Below are 20,905 nucleotides of genomic sequence, written 5' to 3' on the forward strand. Positions count from 1 at the left end.
CGGCTGCAGCCGGGAGGCTCCAAACAGCTGCGCCGGGCTCCGGCATCAGCTCCGCAACAGTGCGTGCAGGTGCGCCTCGGAGCAGGCGGTAGGGGAGGGGCCTGAGGCAAGGCAGCCCTGGTCTCTCCCCAGCTCCCAGCACAGAGGTGATGAGCCCAGCACAGCTGTTTGTAGCCGGCCCGGACTCTGGGCAGCTGCAGCTAGCAGAGTGCAAACAGCTCCGCCGGGCTGCACAGCTCCAGCATCAGCTCCATGCTGGGGGCAACTGCACGGGCACCGCTGTCCACCCCAAGGTGCACACGCAGTTGCTGCCAGCACAGAGCTGATGCCGGAGCTGTGCAGCCCGGTGGAGCTGTTTGCACTCTGCCCGCTGCTTGCTGCAGCTGCCCAAAGCCCGGGCTCGCTCCAAACAGCTGAGCTGGGCTTGTCACCCCCATGCTGGGAGCTGGGGAGAGACTGGGGCTGCACTGCCTCAGGCCCCTGCCCCACCACTCGCTCCAAGGCACACCTGCACGCGCCGGTGCGGAGCTGATGCAGGAGCCCGGCACAGCTGTTTGGAGCCTCCCGGCTGTAGCCGGGATCCTGGGCTGCTCCCAGCAGGCCACCGGGATGCTGCAAGCCCTGCTGGGAGCAGCCTGGGCTCCAGCAGCTACCCAGAGCCAGGGTAGCTGCTGGCAGCCACAGAGCCCAGGCTGTGGGGCAGGGGCTTTGGGTGAGGGGCACGGGGCAGTAGGGCTGGGGGACAGGGGCTTTGGGTGGGAGGCAAGGGGCACAAGCAGGGCATCCTGCCATGTACCCCTTGCCCTCATTTTGTTTTTCTGCCATGCCGGCACTCTGGCACCTTCCGAGTTAGTCACTGTGGTGTTTTTTGGCACTCCGGCCAAAAAACGTTGCCTATCCCTGTTCTATAAGCAACTATAACAGGAAGAAAAAAAAAAAAGACTGTCAGTAAGGCAGCTTAGGGGCAGTCATCAAAAAAAAGGAAGCAGAAACAGACTTTTGCCATACACTTACAGAATTAAAATTAGTAGACAACATATGTTAAACCATCTCTCAGATAAAAAGTAAAAATATGGTAGTCAGCACATATAGAAAACAATATCTAAGAAACTGTTCGGTGGGATTTTTGTCAAGCGGCTTTCAATCAAACTTCTGCCAATGAGTCATTTGTGTACCTTTAATACTACCTGCACTGATGTTTTGCACCTTAAGACTGATAGAAGTCCTGTAAGTTTATGATGAATGAAAGTGTTTGAAAAAAAATACCACGTGAAGAACTGCTTCAGTACAGAAGAAAAACACCCACAAATCGCACACCCCTGGTTATGATGTATCACCCCTCCCTTGAACCTGTATGGAAAATCCTCAAAAAATTGCAACCCATATTAGAAAGAGACGCTATTCTTAAAAAGATCTTCCCAGAGCCACCCATCCTAGCCTTCAAACAAGCACCGAACCTTGCCAACCTCATCACCAGAAGCAAACTTCCTCAAGCCCAGAACACACCGAAAGGATCCAGCCCGTGCCAGGACAAGAAATGAAAACCTGCCAACATATCTCCACCACCCCCACTATTACTACACCCCACAACAGAGCCATCAGCATCCCTGGATCTTACAGCTGCACCTCCAAAAATGTGATATACCTCATCCAATGCACCAAATGCCCTGATGGAAGATATGTAGGAGAGACCAAACAACAATTGCGCACCAGAATGAACGCACACCAGAAATCCATCAAAGACAGAAACACCCAATTACCGGTGGGGGCACATTTCTCACAGGAGGGCCACTCTCTCTCCAACCTCTCAGTCCTGATCCTCAAGGGAAATTTACACAACACTTCCCAGAGACGAGCCTATGAGCTCCATTTCATCAACCTGCTGGATACTAGAGATCGTGAACTAAACACAGACATTGGATTTTTGATACATTATAATCTGCCGGGCAACTGACTCCCCAGCCCAGCCCAGCCCAGCCCCTGGCTCGTTTACTTTTTATTCCATCCAGAAAGAGCGCACACCAACTGCTGAAACTTCCTTAGCCTGACGAAGGGTTTTTGAACCCGAAAGTTTGCTTAATAACTGTTCTCCAACCATGTGGGTTGGTCTAATAAAAGATATAAAATTCACCCAAGGAACCTTGTCTGAAAAAAATAATGCACTTACATTTCACTCCAGAGTCAAGTTCAAAAGCATGGATCGTTTTCAACAGTCCTTCAATTAGTTGCTTAAATCTGGAATTTTCCTGCAGACTTCTGAAAAAATACCACCACAAGAGATGCATTTCCGAGATAAAGGTATGGGTAGGTTACCAATAATTCCTTTAGAATTTGGGCTAAACAAAAAAGACAGGGAGCTCTACTCTGCGGAAAGCAAAGCTGTAATGCAAATTGAGTGGGGACTGTTCCCCAAGATGTTGTAGCCATCATCACTAGTTAAAGCATCATTCATTTTGGAATAACCCAAGATGTAGTGCTCACCATATTTTTATACTTCATTAATTGAATGCAACTTTAGGGGTCTGTGTAAAATCTCTGTTAGCAATATTGTTCATCACAAACATTTGCTATGAACTATGCAACAATTTAGAGATCGTCACAGACAAAGAGAATTGCCACTAACGAATTGCCAATATTTCTGGAAACTCTTATGAGCATTTCAGATAGAGACAATACTTCCAAAGTTTCCACTTTTCATTATTTTGTTTCTTATTTGTAAATATATTTGCATTAGACACTGGATCTTCTCTCTTAAAAAAGAACTCTGTCAGCTTCTTCTGTACCCAATGCCACAGTCCCCAGTATACATTACCTTTTGGTAACTTCAGTTTTACACAGTGGACACTGTACCAGACTTTTTTTCTTTTTGCTGAGAAGTTTAAACATACATAATCTATAAAGAAAGAAGGAAACGTCATGCCTGGTAACTTCTTTTAACGGAAGGGTTTATTTTTCTAAGAAAAACTGCACCCATTTTGATGGGTACTCTTTCACAGAAATAACCTTAAACCTGTATAAACATGTTTGCAAGCTGAACATTTGTTTTATTCTAACAGAGCTGGAAATGAACAACTTGCTTCTGAAATTGTCTATGAAAGAGCCACTAGCTGTCAGTTAGAATAGATTGGACAGAAAACTGGCTGAAGCATTGGGCTCAGAAAGTAGTAATCAATGGCTTGATGTCTAGCTGGCAGCTGGTATCAAGTGAAGTGCCCCAGAGGTTGGTCCTGTGGCCGGTTTTGATCAATATCTTCATCAACTACCTGGAAGATGGCATAGACTGCACCCTCAGCAAGTTTTCAGATGACACCAAGCTGGGGGCAGTAGTAGATACACTGGAGGGTAGGGCTAGGATTCAGAGTGACCCAGACAAATTGGAGGATTGGGCCAAAAGAAATCTTATGAGGTTCAACAAGGACAAATGCAAATCCTGCATTTAGGATGGGACAATCCCATGCACTGGTACAGGCTGGGGCCTGACTGGCTGGGCAGCAGCTCTGCGGAAAAGGACCTGGGGGTTACAGTGGACAATAAGCTGAATATATGAGCCAACAGTGTGCCACTGTTGCCAAAAAGGCTAGTGGCATACTGGGCTGTATTGGAAGGTGTGTTGCCAGCAGGGCAAGGGAAGTGATTATTTCCCTCTACTCAGCACTGGTGAGGCTACAGCTGGAGTACTGCATTCAGTTTTGGACCCCCCACTACAGAAAGGATATGAACAAATTGTACAGCAGAGGGCAACAATGGGGATGGGGCGCATGACTTATGAGGAGAGGCTGAGGAAACTTATTTAGCTTAGACAAAAGAAGACTGAGTGGGGGTTTAATAACAGCCTTAAACTACCTGAATGGGGGTTCCAATGAAGATGGAGCTACTGTTCTCAGTGGTGGCAGATGACAGAACAAGGAGCAATGGTCTCAAGTTGCAGCAAGGGAAGTTCAGGTTAGATATTAGGAAGAATTTTCTCACTAGGAGGGTAGTACAACAGTGGAACAGGTTACCCAGAGCGGTTGTGTAACATCCATCCTTGGAGGTTTCTAAGACGCAGCTAGACAAAGCCTTGGCTGGGATGACCTAGTGGGGGATGGTCCTGGTTTGAACAAGGGGATGAACTAGATGATGTCTTGAGGTTCCTTCCAACCCTAGCTTTCTAGGATTCTATGATTTCCTCCTTTTGATATAGCTAACTATGAATTAACAAGGAGTGCATCTACAAAGCAAAGACAGAGTAAACTGCTTCTGTGCATGGCATCTACGCGTGCACCTGAAAAAGCAGCAATCTGAGCCAGGATGGAGCAAGCCTGGCTTGGCAGCAGGCATGGGGACTCAGCTCTGGGCACCAGGTGGCAGCACTGGAAGAGCTGGCTGGGGCACAATGGTGTTGCAAGTGCAGAGCCATGTGGCTAGGCAGCAGGCAGGAGTCTGTCTCCCTGTTGCCTGGGCTGACTGGGTGTAAATTGCGCCCACGGTCAGTGGCTATGCATGAGTTTCAGCACAGTAAATTACTCAGCTGTAGGATAGTACTGTCCCTGACAGTACTATCTTATGGTGGAGTTAATTAGTTTACTGTGCCCTAATACTGGTACACGTGTAGATGGTGATGTTTTACTATGGAGCCAATTAGTCTACTCCTCAGTGAAGTGCATGTGTAAATGCACCAAAGGAATCTATTCCCTTAGGAGTAATGGGAGAAAGTTTATATAGTATAGTGGAACCATTACTCATGTGGACTGAAGAAATCCTGAAGGCATACCTGCAGAATATGTGGTCACATTTTGTTGAGACTGGCTCTTTTATCACTTCCAAACTGGAAAAAACAAAAACAAACACAACCTCAATTCACTTACTTGAAACAAAAACAAAGCGAAAATATATAATTCATAAATACAGAAACTTTATTCAACTAAAATTAAATAAACAATTTTGCCAAGAAAAACACAAATTATGTTATTTCAGTTAAGAGCCAAGCAAAGTATCTGCCTTTGCCTGCAGTGTACACTATTTGCCCCCCACACAACTCTCTCTCTTTCCTTCTGTCAATAAGGTACATTTTCTGAAGATTCCAATTCGGCATGACAAGGGACAAGTTTTTCTTCAGCAAAGTCTTCATCTTTAACCCTGACTTCTCATGCACAAGCTGGGAAGACAAGTCTTTAATACATGTTCCATTGAGGACCTTACAAAATCCTGATCCCTGCAGTAAGAACACTTTCCCTGTATGATGAAGTGATATTAGCATCTGTCAAGTGCATATCTTTTTCTCTTCTTCTCACTAAGGAAGAGCTGGGAGGCTTTCCTTGTTTATATAATTTAATATAAAAACATTCTGCTGTGTACTTTGTTTAGCAAAAACAAAGACAAAAGGTGTGCACCATACACCTGGAACAAAGGATAGAGAGGTCTGTGGTGGTTCTTAATGCCAGTGAGAGGCTGCTCCCCAGTCCTGCGTGAGCCCTCAAGGAAGTTCAGATCTCCTGCACAAATAAGTTTTATCCTTTCCGTGAACAGTTCCATTATAACAGAGAAGCAGGACTTTCATCTGCAGTCATTGTCTCAAATAAATGTACAGGGATTATCTTAGGTATCCTGCATTCAAAATATTCAGTGCCTTAGGAAAAAGATTGAGACCTTGAATTTAAGCCATCTTTTTATGGGCAGACAGTGTAGCGAGTACAGGACAAGTTAGATGTGCTTGCAATAACCTGAATTACTGAGGGGATAAGATAGGCTTTCACATTCCATAATAATTGGTTTGGATGAAATGGCTTGGATGAAAAAAAATGGCTCAAATAAACTCAGTAATTTCTGCTACAAGGCAGTCTAAATAATAATAATTCATAGCAAAGTATACAATATACAGTAACAATAGCCAAAGTTAGTTACCAGCATTAACTTCTATTCCTGGAACCTTAGCTTTTATGCTGTTAACTAACTTTTTTAATTGATATCTTAAACTGCTGTAGTAAGAGAACATTACACTTTTATGACTGTTTTCCATAAAAATGCAAGCCAAACAGCTGAACCTCAAAAGTATCCATAGGTTTGTCTGTTCACATTATATAATTGCCATCACCACTGTACAGCACCTGCTAATCTATTCCAGAAGTACTGCCATCTACTGCTTCTCTAGTTTGGTGGATCTTAAATTAAACTACGCTTTTCCCCCCCCTTTAGTTATTGCTGACCAAATATCCTGTTAGCTTTAAGACTCTTGAATCCATGTTGCCTTTCAGAATTCCTTAATTAAACAGAAAGCATCAGTAAAATTGGGACAAATTTCTCTCAGATATTCTGCATTCCCTTAAATTCTATGCACACAGAGAGCAGAATATGGTGGGAACTATCTAGCAGGCAGATTTGACAGCAGTACCTTGTTCACTGAACTTGACTGCATTTTTCCTGCAAGCCACAATGATACTTTCATTTCTGTTGTGCCACCATTTATTGCCATTATAACTTGTCTTAATGACAATCCAGTGACCAAAGTAGCGTCAGTGCAACACACTTAAGCTGCTCCAGAATCTACTGACATGACATTATACTGATCTACTGGAAAGAATACTGGCTTATCTACACTGTGACGGTAATAGAAATTATCTCCACTGCAGCTGATTCAGATGAATTTTTAATTGATTAAGGAGATAATTTTTAAAATGAACAAACACTAAAAAACTAAGCTCATTTAAAAAAAAAAATCTTAGAATCATAGCTTTCATCCCTGAATCATTTGTTAACACATGTAAAATATACTAGATACACATTTCTCAGGAATTACAAGTTTGCCTGAAGATCAGCAGGGATCTTAAATTTTGGAGCTCCAATTCATTGTTAGTTTTAAATGATTATGAGCCTCACTTAAATTAGACAGACAAAGAAGGTGAGCTCATAAACACACTGCAGTGATTTTCTTACTGAGGAGTTAAGAGGTTAGGAGGTTCATATGTCACTATCACAGGCAGAATTTGTTAGAACTTATTTGCTGCCTGTATTGAAGTGTTTTCTCTGGCACTTCATGCTTAGATCTGACCAGGAAAACATTATTTCACTATTTTCTGAGATGCAAAGGGATTAATTTTCCAAATGGCCCAACATTCTGGGCATTTTACCAATTGTATCTATAACAAAGTGTTTGAATACAAGAATAAAAAACTCACAAGTTTAGAAAGTGTTATGTTGTAACCCACTGTAAAATCCAGGTCATTTCCTTGACATACCATATTGGGCATTCCAAATTCTTCTGCATAGCTGAAAGTACGTTTTGCACATCTCCAAGAGTAACCACAGAGAAGTCCATCCTTCAGCTCCAAAATACCCTACCCAAAAGAAAAGGCATTACAATTTATTTTTGCACAGTATCTGATGCATCTCGGCCTTGAATATGGACATTATTACATTAAAACAGACCACATGCCAGGCTCCTCAGAGCCTGAGGAGCTTACAATCCAGAACAGATGCTTGAAATAATGAACACAAAAAAGACAAGGCCAGTATAGCACTGAAAATGCAGCATTGTTAACTTTCATGATTTTTGGCATTGCTCTTAAACTATACACTTTGAGAATGTGAAAAACTTAGCTTTTTTTTATATATATTTACATATATATATTTTTTCACAAGAGCTAAGTTTTTCCACAGTCCTAAAGCACAGTCTTTAAGAACAACACCAAAAATCATGAGTGTTGGCAATACTGAAACAGTTATAAAAATTGATTCAATAAGATCTTTTTGTGCTCACATATAGGCCTTACTGAAAGAGTTCTCCTTTCTCCCCCCACACCTGCCAATGAAGTGTTAATTTAATAGATGAACTAGATTGTTTGAGGCTTTAGGTTAGAGAAATCTGAATAAGGCAAGGGCTTTCTAGCTACATAAAGCAAAATAGAAAACAGTGTTTATGCAAGAAGTCCAAGGGGTATCAATGTTAAATTTTTGTTAACAGGGTAGATGGGACATGAAAATAGATCATACTGGAGATTTAGGGTGTGTACAGAAGTTTTACAGCGCTGTAATTTAGAGCACTTTTTATAAATTTATAAATTTATAAAAAGTTATAGAGCTCTTAAACACAACAGAAGTACAGTGTTTGGTGGGAGAGGTACGGGGAGGGGTGTGCTGTGAGCCTCCCTGCAATTTCCAAACTTGGAGACAGAGGATGCTCCACAGACTCCTAAGGCTTCTCCACTGGTCAGAAGTTATTTGAAGCCCTGTAGGCTGCTGAAGTGCTGTAAATTACAGCTGTAAATTACAGCACTTCAAGTATAATACCTCATTCAACAAGGGTTTATTTAAAGCACTGTACCCATTTTTGAAGGGCTGTAAAGCCATGCACTTTTGTTAAGTCATGGCAATAAAATGCTTTAAATGGCAAAAAACCCCAGCTTCTGTGCCCACGCCTACAGGCAGAACCTGGCTCATGAACAGATCTAAAGGTAGAGATACAAAGTTTGACTATGCAAAGCAAAGGGAGACGAGTACAGAGCCTGAGAGACAAAAGGAACCACAGCAGCAAGCTGGGAAGTTCTTGTGGGAGTGCCAGCGGGCGAGTGAGAGGCGAGGGCTACCTCAGGGAAAGGATGGCAGCAAACAAGAGCACACGCTGCAAGCTACTGAACTGCAGAGACGCAGCCCCGGGCTCCACTGACTCCCAGGGCTAGGAGCAGGGGCGCCCTTCCCAGCGTCAACAATACCCACGTCTCTCAGGTCAAAAGAATCAAACGCTTCATATCATTTACAAGGAAGGCGAGAAGCGCGCGGAGCCAGGCCGGGCCAGCATTGCCCTCCCGACGACCGCGGGGCACCTGGACTCGAAGCTCCGCAAAGCCGGAACACGAGTCTCAGCGGGGAAGGCCCGGGCTGGGGCGCGAACGGACTGCGCGAGCAAGCAGACGGAAGCGGCGCCGCGGAGCCGTCGGACGGACCTGGTCCCCCCACGCCTTCGCAGCTGGGTCGGGTCGACCTCGGCCCCGACGCGTCCTCACCAGTTCCTCACACTCCGCTTGGCGCTGACAGCCATTCGCGCCTTTTCCCCGGCTCGGCGCCCGCCCCCCAGGAGCCCGCCCCCCACGGCCGCCAATCACACGGCGGAGTCGCAGTCACGTGCCGACAACAGCTCTTGTATGGGCTCTTGCGTCCGCGCGGCGCCCTGCACCGGGAAACGAGGGCACTGATTGACTCTACTTGCTCAGCTGTTCCATGTGATCCTCCGCGGGTGTTTGTTCCGTCACGTGAGATGGGGGGCAGAATAGCCTGTTGTCTGGAGGGAGAGGGGAGGTCAGGGGACCAGGCCTAAGTGGGACGTACCCGCGGGTCACGACCCCGTCGGCGCGGCGCGGGAGTTGCGGCTCTAGTTGAGCAACTGTGAGTTCAGAGCCGGCGGGGGTGGGAGTGACGCGGGGCACGCCGGGACATGTAGTCCCGCCCGGGGTCGCTCTATCCGGCTCTAGCTTCCTCTCTTCTGTTTATTGTTTTGGTTCTCGGGCTGTTCGCTCCGCCCCCTTCGCTGCGGCCAACCAGCAAGCAGAGGGGGAAGATTGGCCGTCGCTCTGACCAATCGGCTGACGGCAGCGGCGAGGGGCCGGGTGAGGTCAATCCGCCATGTTAGGATCGCCATAACCGAGCGGAGGAGCCGCGGGCGCGTCCGGGTACGGAGCAGCCGCGGGCGGTGAGAGCAAGCTCGTGGGCCCGGGTGGGCGGCGCCGAGGGAATGAGCGCGCCCCTGGGGCGGTGGTGGTGGCGGCGGCGACGGCGACGGCGACGACCAGCTCCCTCCGAGTTGGAGGAGGGTGGGAGGCCCCGGCCGAGCGCGGCTGCGGAGCGCCTCAGGCCCCGCGGGGACTCCGGGGCTGTCACGGCCTCTGGGTGCTTGGGCTCGGCCTCGGTCTCGGCCTGCCAGTCCTGCGGGAGTCGGGAAGCCCCGTCGCTCCCGGCCCCGCAGGCGCAGCCAGCTTTGTGGCTGCCTCTTGCCCGACGCGTCGGCCCGGCCGGCGCTGTGAGGCCGAGTGGGGCTGGGGCCGGGGCCGGGGCTGGGGCTGGGGCCTGGGCCCTGCTGCCTCCTCCTCGTCCATCTTGTCCTGCATGACTCCTAGCTTGGGAATTGCTGCCTGTCACCTGGCCGCAGGTGGCAGTGCAGCACCTAATGGCTGGGCTGGTAGAGCCTCTGCTCCCGTCCTGCTTTGTCCAACAAGTTCCTGGTTCAGGCTGCAAATATTTAAAGTAAATTCTGGCTGTGTTAAGGGTCGCGCATTTGCGATCCCTGCAGAGCTTGTTCTGCCATGTCCTGACTGGTTTGTGAGTGACAGACGTTCTGCTTTGACAGCCCCACAGGATGGAGCCCCAGGTAAACCTCAGCGTGAGCTTTAGAGGAGAGACCCAGAGCTTCCTGGTTTCAGATTCATCAAACACTACGTGGGCAGATGTGGAGGCCATGGTGAGTGGAGCTGCTTGCAGGGGCAGGTTTTCTAGATGTGCATTCACTGTTGCTGTGTCCTAGTGCAGTGCTTTGCTTCTGACTCGTAAACAAAATGGCAGCTAAAGACCTGGCAGAGAGGAGCATTTTGTGTCAAGAGTACTTTGCAGGATGTTCTTTGGTCAATCCTTGGAGGAAAGCTGCTTGTACTGTTCTGATGTAATTTGTTGAATAGATTTAGTAGGGAACAACTTGCTTCTTGGATGCCAATGATATGGAAGTCCATTTTCATTGCATTTCCAGCTCTACTTATTTGTTTCCTGCTAGATCCACAGTAGCCAAAACCTGACCCCTGTGTAACAATTTCTAAAGACAAGTAAAAAATGTTACCAGTCACCTGAAATAGGCAAGCCTTTTCATGCTTAGATTTATATAGGTATATGTGCCTTGGAAACTGTTCTGCAGGGAAACACCTGGCTTTGCTTACAGTTAATTTCAAGCAATTAGCAGCTAGAGAATGGCTGCACTGAATCTGAAACACTTGAAGATGTCACTTAGTTATATAGCACATCAGGTAGTAGTGAAATACTTTGTGTCTTTTGATACTTGTGTTACTCCAGCCTTTGGCAACCCAAGGAAGGTAGGTATGTGAAATAAAGGCTGGTCACATGAGTGTATTGTTTCCTGATTGTCTGTTTGTTTAAAGGTTTCTGTGCTTAAGAGCACTGGCTTCAAGTCTCTCCTTATTGCAGTGTATTTACATAGTGAGCAATTACAGTAATTAACACGGAGTAAGTCCAGTGCCGGTTCAGTGGAAAGATTACTAAATGCATCTTTAGTTTTTGGTACTTTTTAACTAGAGAAGAAGGGATCGGGGAAATATTGGGTTTTGTTATTGGATGATTAAACTGTATAATGGCTGAAGGAGAGGCAGTGACATTGGTGGGCTGCAGAAAAATGGACTTCATAAAACTTCATTGATCTATAAATGAGCGAGGAGAGGGAAAGGACTGACTAGTTAAGAACTGTCAAGTGTCAATCTTTGTTTCTTCTTTCAGGTGAAAGTTTCATTCGACCTGAACAACATTCAAATTAAGTATATGGATGAGGATAATGATGAGGTACTTGTATTGGTGATTTTTCGTACTGCGTATCCCCAGTTGTGGCTATTTTAGTGTTAGATCATTAGCTAGCAGTTGGCTTGTGACTGATTACTTTATTTTTGGAAAGGTGAGAGGCAACTTGTAGCCCCCTCTGAAGGTAGTGTGTATATCTCTGCAATTTTCTTCTTTATATAGGCATGAGCAGAGGGCATGGTGGGGGGGCATAGATCTGTGCTGAGCACGGGTGAGGTGGGGTGGGGTGGGCTGCGCCAGGCTGGGACTGGAGCTGCACTGGGCTCTTCATGGCATTGGGGGGGGGCAGGTGTGGGGGGGTGCGCTTGGAGTAGCTGGCAGCAGCGCTGGGAGGGGGAGCTGTTGGGGGGGCTACAGCAAAATTTGCAGTGGCTGTAACCCCCCTCCGTAGCCCCTCTCCCAGTGCAGTCCAGCCCAGTCCCCGCTGGGAAGAGCCCCTGGCCCCAGTCCGCAGCTGCAGCCTGCTCTGCCCCCTGCAGATCTAGGGACACGCCCCCCCTGCCCTGTGCCCTCTGGGGGTGTTCACAGAAGTGGGAGCCACCTCCCCCATCCCTGCACCCTCCAGACAAGCTGCCCGAGCCTCGCTCCCTCCCTCACCATGGGGGGCATTCATCTGCCCCCCACATTCCCCTTTCCTCCCCCCTCCCCTTCCACCAGAACAGACATACCAGCTGGATGCAGCTATATCAGAAATTGGACCTGTATCAGCCATATACGCCTCCTTAAAAATTGGCTATTGATATTGGCCCCCAAAATCTCTATTGGTACACCCCTATTATTTACTTGATCTGAGATGATTAAATCTTTTGCGAATATAATTCAGATGTCATTGTCTCCATAGGAATTAATGACTGAATGAGAAATTGCTTGGTTCTATATCTACCTATCAAGTAACTAACTGCCTGGCATAACTTCTCTGCCTCACTACTTATAGGGTTCTATAGATGAGAGAGAAGCTTTTATAAAACTTGAATGCTGCAGTACAGATTTTTTTTTTAACCCCTAAAACATAAACATGTCTGAAAGTCTTTGTTAGAGTATCTTTCTAGACCTTTCCTTCTTAAAAAGATCACTACATTTGCTGTCTCCAAGAAAATTCATAAGGAAGAAATCACCCTTTTCACTTGAAGCCATGCCTGTGTAAATAGGTTCTGTTCTTGTTTGTTAATCTTATGGCATTTTGGAATGTAGTTTAATCATTCGCTAGAAACAGCATTACTACTAGTGATTAAATAACTTATTTTTACAGCAGCAGGTTAGTCACTGAATGCTGCGTATGGTGAATAAATAGACAAACTTTGGATGATGGCCTGGTTTCTATCTTCATAGATTTCATAGACATTAGGGCTGGAAGGGACCTCGGAAGATCATCGAGTCCAGCCCCCTGCCCAAAGGGCAGGAAGTCAGCTTGGGGTCCTTTTAGGCATAATGTTTTCAGTACTAATGAGAGCAAGATTTGACCATGTTTGCATGTATAGAAAGTAGAGGGAATCTTTAGTAACTTGCTTCCCAAAGATGCAGCTGTGTTGTTTGCTTGTATTCCAGTGATTCTTAAATGGCAGAGACCCCAGTCAAGTATCAGTGTACAGGCAAAGAGACAGCTGTCCCAAGGAGTTTATGCTCTAGGCATAGACATCGTTTAATGGGTCTCTGCTTTCTTTTGTTTGTTCATTCTAGTCATCATTTTAATGTTTTGATTTTCTTGCTGTAAGGGTACCCTGAGTGTTTGTTGGGAAGAAGGCCTATAAATTGCATACCTAAATAAATAGGTTAAAATAAGAGGCAATAGCATGAAATGATAAGTGAGTTAGGGGGTATAGGAAAACAGTTATTTCTTACCCAGAATCTCTATCCTACTGCTACTTGAAAATTTAATTGCAAATATGTAAATCGTTTTATGTCAAATGATGGTGACTCTTGCTCGTTATTATTTCTCTTCACAGGTCTCTGTCAATAGTGAAGGTGAGTTATTTGTTTTTTCATGTTTAGATTGTACTGTTTTCCATAAAGCCATAATCTCATGGCAAGCAATGTCAGAGCTTCTTACTTGACAACAGGAAGGATCTGCTTGTAAAAGGAAAATTTGTAGCAGGCTATTCTTAAAAGTCCTTTCAATCTTTTTATTATTGTCTCACTACTTTAGTAGTTTGGTTAGGAGCTAAAGAAAGCCCTAAAAATACAAACAACTTTTATAATGACTAAAATCTTATAGGTTAGGTTCAGTGTTCAGAGGAATTACAAGAGGTGGGTGCAAATGAAGGGAAGAACGTTGCACGTCTGGGTGGTGAGCGCAGTTGTGTGTAGTCTTCTGTGTCACTTCAGTGGCATATAAATGCTGCTGAATCCCCTGGGGAGTATGTGAGCTTCACTTCCTGATACGTGAGATCCTAAATACAGTATACTAAAATTACATGCTTGTTTCTGGAATGTGGAAACATTCACGCTTCGCTTTTTTTCTTTTAGAGGAATATGAAGAAGCTTTGAAGGTAATTCTTTTTTGACTTTTCCTAATGCGTTTGTAACTAAATGGATGTAACTCAAATATTCTTGAATAAAAGAAAAGTTAAGTGGTTTCCCTGGTTGCATCTGCACTAAATTCCTTTGTATTGATTCAGTTTATCAGTGCAGATAAACTGCTTAGTTGTGAATTCAGCAAAACCTACACAACAGCTGTCTTGTGTCCTAGCCATTTGTAACATAACTTTTATATTGACTGTATTGGGTGGCAAAGAGCTCAGCTGACTGCAGTTTGGCATGTCACTTACTGTGTTGGTTTTGCAGCCATAACAGTGCAGTATAATGCAATCTCTTTAAGGGAGTTTACATGCTGCTTCTGAAGTGAAATGAATGGGAGGTGATTATCATGCACTTTATATTTAGATTGCAGCTAAACTAGGAAATCAACTTCAGATGAACGTATATGAAGAAAATCTTCCTCCAAAGGAAACATTAAATTCCTGTTCAATGCAAGTGTGTGAAAAAGTGGGGTCAGAAAGAATGGCCATACTAAAGGATGGAAAGAAACCTCTCTCTCACTATTCCCTGCTGGCTCGGGCCATAGGGGAGAGCATGAAGAAGACCACAACACAGGTAAGACTGTTTCCTTCAGTACAACTAAATCAGAATAATTTGACTTAAAAATATAAGAAAATCTTCCTCCAAAGGAAACGTTAAATTCCTGTTCAACGCAAGTATGTGAAAAAGCGGGGTCAGAAAGAACGACCATACTAAAGGATGGAAAGAAACCTCTCTCTCACTATTCCCTGCTGGCTCAGACCATAGGGGAGGACATGAAGACCACAACACAGGTAAGACTGTTTACATCTAAATCAGAATCTCTTCACTTTACAATAAAGTATTTCAGTATGGTCATCATCTTTACTTCATGGTAGAGGTTCTGAGTCAAAATTTCTGCCTCTGATTGTTCAAATTCATTCAAGTCAGTAAAGCTATTTGAATGTCTCTAAAAGGAAACTTTTTATATCAAGGAAGGAGTCGTAAACATTTGAGGTTGTTAGATATGGTTAGATGTCCAAAATCTTTGGGCCAGATTCTCTTTTACCAATCAGACATTTAAGTGTGATTCGATTCTACCCTACTTGAGTTCATGGCAAATGGTAAACATAAAGGTGAATGGGTTTTCCTGCTTGCTGTTTTTTGACTTAAAGGCTAAGATGACTCTGTTACTGAAGTAGGCATATTAATGTTTTTTTCAGGGGCTTGAGCAGGATGAAATAAGATGTCACTTGGACATCTGAGTCCACTTAAGTGCCTAATAGGTGGAATAGGATCTAGCATTTTGTTTTCATAATTCTCTTCTGTGCTTCAGCTGCGTGAAATGTTATGCTCTTTTCTTTTAACTTCAGTGTGTAGTTCTACATGAAATACTGGAAGATTCCTGTTTTGTTAGCAAATTCATGGTCTGATTACTTCAGATGCATGTACTAGCTTACTGTGTGTCTCTACTGTTTTTCTGTGAATGAGTAACTGCTTACAATGACAGCATTTTTGAGAGAAGTATCCTGAACACTGCTCCCAGTTTACAAGAAGGGGGGGATGTACTTGAAAGTGGTATATTTTGCTGCTTAATTTCTAATTCATTAGAGATTGTTATTTTAGTAAATAGCATCTATAATGCTTGCAATTTTTTTTGCTCTACAGCAAAAGCTAAATCAAGGTGAGGCAGGAAGGACCAGTAAAAAGCCTCCAGAGTGGTTTACAAGCTACTTGGAAACGGTAAGCGTCTTCTGACTTTGTCTTTTCAAAAGGTTATGTAAAATATTGTAGGAAGGGAGGATAATTGCAATCACATTTGGCTTTTTATTCATTCCATGCTAGAATCTAGGTTGTATTCTGAACAGCCACTAGGACTTCGTGGTGGTTGTCATCTCATCAAGTATGCACATAATATGGTGCTGCTTTTAGAAAATTCTGTTAGACCAGTTCTAGTGGTATAATTTTGAGAACTTCCTGAGACTTGATCCATAGCACAATTAAGAAGTGCAAAGGCACTGAAGGTAACACTTCTAAGAAATCTGGTATACCGTAGGTGTTTGTTTTGTTTTGAGGAGCTTGTCACCATGCAAACTCGCAGGAGAAGAAACTACCGGAGAATTATAAGGATTAATCAGCTACTAGTTTCTGAAGCTGAAGTCATAAAAATGCCTAGAAACACAGAAATTTGTAATTTTTTCCCTAGAAGAATGTATTATAATTCTACAAAAATATATTCTTCTAAAAAGAAAAACTTACATATTCTAGGGGCTAGATAATTTTCTTTCTTTGATTGACTGACAAACCTGTGAAGGCTCTATACACAAAATAAGCTGCCTCCATATATGAAAAAGGGAGGGAAAATCATGACTTGAAGACAAATGGGGACCTTATGCTTGCTGGTCAGGCAGGTCAGTGCAGGTACTAAGTTAATAGGGTAATATTAAACTTGTGTAACTTTCTCAGCCAACTTGCTTGGGAAACTGGAGTATTGCTAATAATAAGAAAAGTAAATTTGTCAAATACAGAGCCGTGTGTTGTGAAGTCCCAAATGAGTATCTGAGAAGTGAGATATTCACTTGAGGCACTTTTACACGTGCTCCAGGAGTAGGGGGGAGGGCACTTTAGATTAGCTCCAAGAATGGCTCTAATTAAAGTGCTCACAGCATCTCATGTATTTGCCTCCCTGTGCTTCAAAATGGCCATGGAGCCCTTTAACTAAAGCTTATTGAGCTTTAGTTAAAAGTGCCCTCACCACCACTTTGAAGTGTGGGGACACTCGCTACACAAGATGCCAAGGCTGCTGCGGTGTGCTAATTAGCAGGAATCTTGTGTGTCTACAAGCACTCTTGGTTTAGTCTGGAAGATACAGGCAGAGAAAAATGAGTTAGTTCTGAACATGTCTGGCTTATGAATTGGGGATGATGGGAATCTGCAGACTGACTCCTAAAGCTGCCCATAAAGAAGTGTTTGTGACCAGCTTCTTATCTTCAGTTCAGGGAACAAATAGTTAAGGAAACCGTTGAGAAACTTGAGCAGAAGCTAAGCGAGAAGCTTGTTCTTCACAACCAGCCCCTGCATTCCTCCAGCAGCTCTCTTGCTACAGCACATTCAACTCTGGAGATGCATTCAGCTGAAGGCCACCAGTGTGACTGGCTAATCTCCTGCAGCAACTGTCAGACCCGAATTGTAGGGATCCGCTACCAATGCAGGTAAAGTCTGATGGCAGGATATTTAGGAAGAATGGTGTTTCAGTGTTGATGGAATATGGATGAGAGTGAATATTATTTTAGTAGTAAAGATCACCATTCATGGGGCATAATTCTTATCCTAAATGCTCCAGTGCATACCATGTATAATCAGCAACAGCATCCATTTTTTGTATTATTAAATAGAGGTGCACCAATATATCAGTCGTTTACTGGATCGGCATTGATAAAAGGAAAATTTAATATCAGCTTTTTTCTGTAGCTAATTAATGTCACCAGTAAATGCTGTATGCATGATCGAGATGCTCACGGTGAAGGAGGGAGTGCGGCTGGGATTGGGGCAGGAGCAGGCACTTCCCAGCCAGGGCAGTGAATTGAGACCCCAGGGCCAGGAGCAAGATGGAGCCAGGGGTGGCTCTGGGCTGCTGCATGTACCCCTGGGGGGAGGGGCATATGCCATCCCCACATTTGTGTGCAGGGTGAGGGCAGGCTGTTCGCTGTGGGCTCAGAGCTAGGGGCTGTGACGGCCTCTTCCTGGTGTGGGGCTGGGAGCAGGGTGGGCTCAGCTGAGCAGGTGGGTGGCGGTGCTGGGAGGGGTGGCTATGGGAGGAGCTACATGGAATTTTGGGGTGGCTATAGCCCCCCAAGTGTGTGCTGCCTGCCTGCCTGCCTGCCTGCCCGCCCCACAGCACAGGGTTCCCAAGGGAAAGGCAGCAGAGCGGAGTGCCTGAAGCAGGGGCAGTGCTAGAGGGGGCTTTGGAGGATTATGGCCACTCAAATTCCCTGCTTCCCCCCCCCCCCCCCCATAGTTGCCTCGCACAGCTGAGCCCCACCCTACCCCTAGCCACCTCACTGGGAAAGAGCCAGGGCAGCCTCTGACCCCAAGCCCACAGTGGGCAGCCCACCCTTGCTCCACGCACAAATCCAGGGGACAACACGCCCCCTGTGCCTCCCCCGGGGGTGCACACAACAGTGGGGAGCTGCTCCCCCTGGATGAGCTGTCTGTGGCTTCATCCCACTCCTGGCCCTGGGGTCCCATTCACTGCCCTAGCTGGGCAGCCCTTGCCCCACTTCCTCCCTCACTGTGGGTGCCTCGATCTACCCCTTTCCACCCTCTCCCCACCCAACTTATTGGCAGGATACTGCTCTCCTAACTGCCAGGCTCCATTCCTGTAAATCAGCTTTCAGATTAGTATCAGCTGATATGGCTGGCTCACAATTTTTAGCCAAGAAAATCTTTATCAGTGCAACCCTATTATTAAATCTTCTTTGCTGTACAGGAATATAAATGAGCAAAACAATTTTGAGAAATAGTAAATTTGCTGAAAAGTGCAGTTTTAGGACCACCATAAATTAGGGGCTGTCATAAATTTGGGTTTACAAGGATCTTGCTAATAGGTGGCAAGTGCTCAATGGTAACATAAATCCTATGTACTGGCAGACTAAGTGCTATTTGAGTTCCTGTAGATTTTGGTCTTAAGACCTAAACTGCAGCTGTAACAGTTGATCAGGTACTTTTTCCTGTGATTCTATATCGGGGTTAGCACCCCCTGGCACACATGCCAGAATGTGGCAGGTGAAGCCATTTTGCTCAACATGCCACAGCTGGCTCAGCCTCTAGGCAGGCCCCTGCCACTGGCCACAGAACCGGGGCTGCTCGCAGCAGGCAACAGGGAGGCTGCAAGCAGTTGCACTGGGGTCCATGGAGTCCTAGCTGAGCTCGTTGCTGGCAGCGGGTTCATACACCTTGTGGGGATGGCGTGGAAGGGACTGGGGCTGTACTACCACAAAAAAGATTAGAACCCCTTGCAGCTCTCCTGCCATCCACCCCCGGCACACCAACATCTTATAGGTTGACATTGAGAGTTTTTTTGGCACTCTGCCCAAAAACATAGACCCCTGTTCTGTATGATCTATTTATCTTTCCTGGCCACTAGGAGCAGCCAGGCTGTGACTCCACTAATTTTATTGCATCTGCCCTTAATAGTTTTGGAAGGCTGGTGACAGCTTTGGTTTTCCTATTTCCTAAAGCAGGGGTGTCCAACCTTTTTTGAATATGGGGCTGGATCATGAACTTTTTATCTCCCAGTGGGCTGGCCAGCCATATTCAAAAACCTCACAGGAAGTGTTATCACATCAGGAAGTGATGTCACATGACCTTTGACACCAATGGAGTTGCAGGAAGTGACAATGAAATGGGTCTGGAAATGTGGTTTAAAATCCAAAATAAAAACAATATAAAAGCAACAATGAAATGATACCAAACACTTGACTAAAATAAACACTTGGGTTACAGCAGCAAACTATTTTGGCATTCCTCCCTTGTTGGCCTGGCAGCTTTGCAGGGAAAGGGGCCAGGCCTTGGGTGCTGCTTAGTGCCCTGGCCACATTTTGCCCAATCCCATCCTCCCAGACGCTCATTGTTTGGAAAGAAATAGGCTGGAATCAGGGGCTCAGCAGGCCATACCCAACCCCCTTCTGGCTGCCTTGGCCTGAGTTCCTCAGAGTTTTGCATCCTATTATTATTTTTTAAAGGTGGAGGTGGCAAAGACCTCTTGCCCGTACCACACAAGGCGTCTGAGACAGAAGGGTGCCCGTTCTTCTGCCCTGGTGGCTGTGGACACTGCCTTGGAGGGGGAGGCGAAAGGTCAGGGATGTCCCTGACTTCCCTGCATTGTTCTCTAGCCTCCTCCAACTGAGTCTTCTCTATTGCAACCTTGTATTAATTTTTATTTTTTACTTCTTGGGCCCCTGTGCTTGCTCGGCCGTGCCCGTACAGGCTGGCAGAGAGATGGCCTCCACCCATGGTGTTTGGTGGCTCTGGGCCAGGGGTACAGCTGCAAGGCAGCCGAGTTGGTGCAGGGTGACCCACAGTCCTGTGGGCGCAGAGCTGTCTGCTCAGGGGCAGCTGGAGGGTTTTAGTTTTCTCTTCCTGGATACAAGCCTGGCTCAGGTGGTCCTTGACCAGTGGCAGCTGGCAGGCTCTGGGGCTGGGGGCTGTTAGCCGGGGCCCAGCCGCCCGGGCCTTTCAGTGGCACACGGTGCTTTTGGCCTCATGGCTGCAAGGAGCAGCCAGGACTGGGAGCAGCTGGCGGGGCAGGGCAGAAGCGCAGCAGTCCCAGGGCCCCTGGCCCCACCCACAGCAGCCAGCTCCTGCCCCGGGCTGAGACAAGGCCGCTGGAGGAAGCGGCAATAGGTCCTGCCTGGGCTGTGCAGCACTGGGCTCTTCTCCAGCAGCAGGCGCTGCAGCCACTGCCCCACATGCCGGCACTGGGCGGCCCTTCTGCAGCCAGGAACCAGGTAACGCTGTGCCACCCCCTGTGTAGAGCACCTCTGGGCCAGGCTCCTCCTGCCTCCCGCCCAGCCCAGCTCTGGCAACTGTGCGCCCCCAGCTCCGCACAGGAGCTTACCTCGTGCCTCGCAGGCAGGGCGCCGGGCCATGCTGCAGCTCCCCCGGCTGCACGCTGGGGCTAAGGGGCGGAGCCAGAAAAGAAGCTGCATGCGTTCTCTCCAGCTCGTTTAATCGGGCGTGGCTGGAGCAGCTCCGCGCCGCGCAGCCCTCGGGGCAGCGGTGGCAGGACCTGGCTCACTGATAAGCCCAGCCCCGCAGGGGTAAGCAGCTCCCCTCCCCTTGCTGCCAGCTGGGGCCCCGTGGGCCAGCC

At 46.4% G+C, this 20,905-nt stretch overlaps 2 protein-coding genes across 11 annotated transcripts in view; one reads left to right on the top strand and one right to left on the bottom strand.

Moving 5' to 3' along the window:
* BRCA1 (BRCA1 DNA repair associated) overlaps positions 1-9,045 on the bottom strand; it is a 55,015-nt gene extending 45,970 nt beyond the window's left edge. For 3 of the 8 annotated variants that reach the window (XM_019500307.2, XM_019500313.2, XM_019500319.2), the window contains exons 1-5: positions 8,919-9,032; positions 7,215-7,313; positions 4,754-4,807; positions 2,813-2,893; positions 2,168-2,256 (exon numbers count right to left, since the gene is read on the bottom strand). In XM_019500307.2, the coding sequence (XP_019355852.1) occupies positions 2,168-2,256; positions 2,813-2,893; positions 4,754-4,807; positions 7,215-7,294 (304 nt within the window). In that variant the 5' untranslated portion in view covers positions 7,295-7,313; positions 8,919-9,032. Of the gene's footprint in view, positions 1-2,167; positions 2,257-2,812; positions 2,894-4,753; positions 4,808-7,154; positions 7,314-8,798; positions 8,895-8,918 lie in introns of those variants that run through there. The other 5 variants (XM_019500302.2, XM_019500298.2, XM_014609224.3 and 2 more) reach the window with 5 other exon arrangements.
* A 116-nt stretch (positions 9,046-9,161) lies between these two features.
* Positions 9,162-20,905, top strand: part of NBR1 (NBR1 autophagy cargo receptor) — a 36,008-nt gene continuing 24,264 nt past the window's right edge. Inside the window, exons 1-9 of one of the 3 annotated variants that reach the window (XM_014609197.3) lie at positions 9,162-9,661; positions 10,316-10,426; positions 11,464-11,526; positions 13,485-13,503; positions 14,005-14,027; positions 14,422-14,631; positions 14,706-14,849; positions 15,703-15,777; positions 17,029-17,246. In XM_014609197.3, the coding sequence (XP_014464683.1) occupies positions 10,325-10,426; positions 11,464-11,526; positions 13,485-13,503; positions 14,005-14,027; positions 14,422-14,631; positions 14,706-14,849; positions 15,703-15,777; positions 17,029-17,246 (854 nt within the window). In that variant the 5' untranslated portion in view covers positions 9,162-9,661; positions 10,316-10,324. The remainder of the gene's footprint in view (positions 9,662-10,315; positions 10,427-11,463; positions 11,527-13,484; positions 13,504-14,004; positions 14,028-14,421; positions 14,632-14,705; positions 14,850-15,702; positions 15,778-17,028; positions 17,247-20,905) is intronic. The other 2 variants (XM_019500342.2, XM_059726818.1) reach the window with 2 other exon arrangements.

Source organism: Alligator mississippiensis, chromosome 4, assembly GCF_030867095.1.
Source record: "Alligator mississippiensis isolate rAllMis1 chromosome 4, rAllMis1, whole genome shotgun sequence".
NCBI classification, from domain to species: domain Eukaryota; kingdom Metazoa; phylum Chordata; order Crocodylia; family Alligatoridae; genus Alligator; species Alligator mississippiensis.